Source organism: Arabidopsis lyrata (genome assembly GCF_000004255.2).
Source record: "Arabidopsis lyrata subsp. lyrata unplaced genomic scaffold ARALYscaffold_2, whole genome shotgun sequence".
Classification (NCBI taxonomy): Eukaryota; Viridiplantae; Streptophyta; class Magnoliopsida; order Brassicales; family Brassicaceae; genus Arabidopsis; species Arabidopsis lyrata.
The window spans coordinates 727568-731566 of NW_003302554.1; the positions used below are offsets into that span (position 1 = coordinate 727568).

At 32.7% G+C, this 3999-nt stretch overlaps 1 protein-coding gene across 1 annotated transcript; it reads left to right on the forward strand.

Moving 5' to 3' along the window:
- Nucleotides 1-1400: 1400 nt before the first annotated feature.
- Nucleotides 1401-3595, forward strand: LOC110224242 (pentatricopeptide repeat-containing protein At1g63130, mitochondrial-like). The gene has a single exon (XM_021010151.1). The coding sequence runs from the start codon at nt 1472-1474 to the stop codon at nt 3326-3328; it is 1857 nt and encodes a 618-aa protein (XP_020865810.1). The 5' UTR covers nt 1401-1471; the 3' UTR covers nt 3329-3595.
- Nucleotides 3596-3999: the final 404 nt, after the last annotated feature.

The following is a 3999-nucleotide window of genomic DNA, read 5'->3' on the forward strand; positions in this document are numbered from 1 at the left end:
ATGTTTAAATATGAGTAAGATATAAAGTTTCTCCAACATAGTAAAACGTTTCTCACATTTTTCACTACAATATTTTTCGTTATCTTCTATGATTCACTCGTCGTCTCCCAACATCTACTCTCTTTTCTCTTTAGATCATTTCTATTTTCTCCTTCTTATCATTCGATACTCAATTTTTTTTTTTTTAAGTTTCATGATCTTTTTATTAAAGTGAACAGAAATCTGAGGAGATGTTTATCATAAAGCTTTTTTTTACCATGTTTTGGTGCATCTAAAATTGCTTTATAGAAAATAGATTTCATAGACTCATTCCTATTCGTAAACATAGGATTTCAACGTGAAATTTTGCACTTTATCTTGACCATTTGAAAAATACAAAAATCTCTTTCTACATATATAATTTAACGTATATTATGATTCTAGAAAGTATTCTTAATGTGACACTTACGAACTCATAAAAATTATTCTAATTTTAAAATACATTTATTTATTTTTTAAAAAATCCTTTTTATTTCTAGGGGCTTTTGCAAAAATGCCACTTTTTCAATGCCACTTTTCAAAAATACCCTTTTTAAAAAACCTTATAAAAAATGCTCTTAAAAATATAAGATTTACCCAAATATGTATGTAATATTATTAAAACATACACAAACTACATTTCTATGTATCTAAAATCTTATAAATACTTTATAAATACCTTATAAATGCATTTTAAATACTTTTAAAAACCTTTAAAATATCTTGTAAAACCTTTGAAAAACCTTAAAAATTCTTTAAAATAACTTGTAAAACCTTTAAAAACACCTTATAAAATTTTATAAATACTTGGATCGAGTATTCAAGTAGTAGTTACAATCCATAAGTACCTTATAAACCTAATAAAACTTTATAAAAATTTCAGATTTAAAAAGGGACATTTTTTAAAATGGACATCTAAAAGGGGCATTTTTGAAAAGAGGCACACCAAAAGGGGTATTTTTAACAATTTCCCTTATTTCTAATGAAAAACTCTTCTATCTACCATTACTATTCTAATTTCCAAATAGCATTCTCAAATATTATTATTACACAGTTTTAATACTCGATAAGATTATTTTATTTTTATTTTTGAAGTTCAGGATAGTTTTTTTTATTATTGCAAATCACCTTAATTTTTTTCAATCTATGTTAATTTTCTAAACACTAATTAATATTTAGTTTTTCTTTTTTAGGTATTCACTTTTTAATTTAGAAAAAATTAATAATATAGAAAATATACTAATATATATTATATTATAATTATAAATAATAATATGTTCTAAATTCTTTTTATTTTTTAATCGGTACTCAAATTTTAAATGTCTATTTTCCAGAAATGAATTGCTTTCTATAAAACTCTCCCATTATATATATAGATTCCAAAAACGGAGACTTCTAGGGTTGTAATTCTAACGAGAGATTCATTTCTGAAGCAAAAATTGATTGTGAGAAGATGATGAGGAGATCGCTTACGATTACGGGGAAGAGATTTCTGCATCGGCATACTCTGGGGAAAGGTAATCCTGGAACTGCTGCTCCTGCTCTTTGCTATGATTACAGAGATAAATTGAGTAGAAATGGGAAATTACAGGATATAAAGTTAGACGAAGCTGTTGATTTGTTTGGTTACATGGTCAAGTCTCGTCCTTTCCCTTCCATTATTGAGTTCAATAAATTGTTGAGTGCCATTGCTAAGATGAACAAGTTTGATCTTGTCATCTCTCTCGTTGAGCAGATGCAAAACTTGGGAATTGCTCATGATCTCTATACTTACAATATTTTGATTAACTCTTTCTGCCGCCGCTCTCAACTCTCTCTTGCTTTATCTCTTCTTGGCAAGATGATTAAACTCGGTTATGAGCCCGATCTTGTCACGCTTAACTCCCTGCTCAATGGTTTCTGCCACGGGAATAAGATTTCAGATGCTGTAGCTCTGGTTCACCAGATGGTGGAAATGGGATATCAACCCGATTTATTCACATTCAACACTCTAATTCATGGGCTTTTTCTCCACAACAAAGCATCCCAAGCAGTGGCATTAGTTGACTGGATGGTTGTCAAAGGTTTTCAACCAGATCTGGTTACTTATGGTACGGTAGTAAATGGGTTATGTAAGAAAGGTGATACTGATTTGGCTTTAAGTTTGCTCAAGAAGATGGAGAAAGGGAACATAGAGGCGGATGTTGTGATCTACAACACAGTCATTGATGGTCTTTGCAAATACAAACATGTGAATGATGCACTTGACCTATTCAATGAAATGGAGAACAAAGGCACTCGACCAGATGTTTATTCCTATAACTCCCTCATTAGCTGCCTTTGTAATTACGGAAGATGGAGCGATGCCTCTCGATTACTTAGTGATATGATTGAGAGGGAAATCAACCCCGACATCGTTACTTTCAATGCATTGATTGATGCATTTGCCAAGGAGGGAAAGCTTATAGAGGCTGATAAATTGTACAAGGAGATGATCAAAAGGTCTATAGATCCTGATGCTATCACTTACAATTCATTGATCAACGGGTTTTGTATGCACGATCTCCTAGATGAGGCCAAGCATATGTTTGAGTTCATGGTTAGCAAGAATTGTCTCCCAAATGTAGTGACATATAGTACTCTTATAAAGGGATTTTGCAAGTGTAAAAGGGTAGAGGATGGTATGGAACTCTTCTACGAGATGTCCCAAAGAGGATTGGTTGGAGACACAGTCACTTACACCACTCTTATCCAAGGGTTTTTTCAAGCTGGAGATTGTGATAATGCCCAAGAAGTTTTCAAAAAGATGGTTTCAGTTGGTAGATCTCCCAGTATTATGACATACAATATCTTACTAGATGGACTTTGTAATAACGGGAAGCTAGAGACAGCATTGGTCATATTCCGTGATCTGCAAAAGAGTAAAATGGAACTTGATATCATCACATATAATATTATGATTGAAGGGATGTGTAAGGCTGGGAAGATAGAAGATGGGTGGATTCTATTTTGTAGCCTCAGCCTTAAAGGAGTGAAGCCTGATGTTATAACCTACACTTCAGTGATCTCAGGATTTTGTAGGAAAGGTTTAAGGGGGGAAGCAGATGCCTTGTTCAATAAAATGAAAGAAGATGGGCCTCTTCCAGATAGCGGTATATATAATACGCTAATTAGGGCACACCTTAGAGATGGGGACAAACCTGGATCAGCAGAACTCATCAAAGAAATGAGGAATCGCGGGTTTGTTGGAGATGCTTCAACCTTTGGCTTGGTCACTAATATGTTGTATGATGGGAGATTAGACAAAAGCTTTCTCGGTATGCTTTCTTAGAACAGTTTATCTCCAAGAGAAGGGGTGTAGAGCAACCATCTTTCCTTCGAAGCATCTGTGAGGTGAATTATGTACTTACATTACTTTCTAATGATTACATGAGGATGACTGACACTGTGCTTGGTGTATTTCATTGTTATGTTAATACAAGATCAATGGTTTGATTTAGAGAAAACCAGCTTGTACCGGATAGATGATAATTGCATATAATCTCTCTTTCTACATCTTCGTTTACATTTAACAGAAATAGTAAATCAAATTTCCATATCTCTTCTCTCTCAAGCTGATTGTCATCTTCTTTGATTGAGTGTGAATCTTGTTTCCGTTCAACTTCAGATATTCTAACTGTTAGTATCAGAGAAGATCTCAGACTTGTCTTTTTTTATGGTTTTTTACTATAGATTTGGTTATTAACCAAATATGTATATGATAAAGTTCTTAATTTGAATTATTTTCTGGCTCAAATAATTAACTTGGTTTTTTCTGGCTCATATATTGACAAAACACTAACCAAAGTAAGGAAATTGACGGATTAGACGAATATGGTTGAAAGAGATTTGGTTAGTGTTTTGTCAAAAGAGATAAAGTTCTTAATTTTACTTAGTGTTTCCAATTGAGTCTCTTGTCAATATCTCTTGCTGATCTCTTTCCTTACTTTTCTCCTGCAAGAG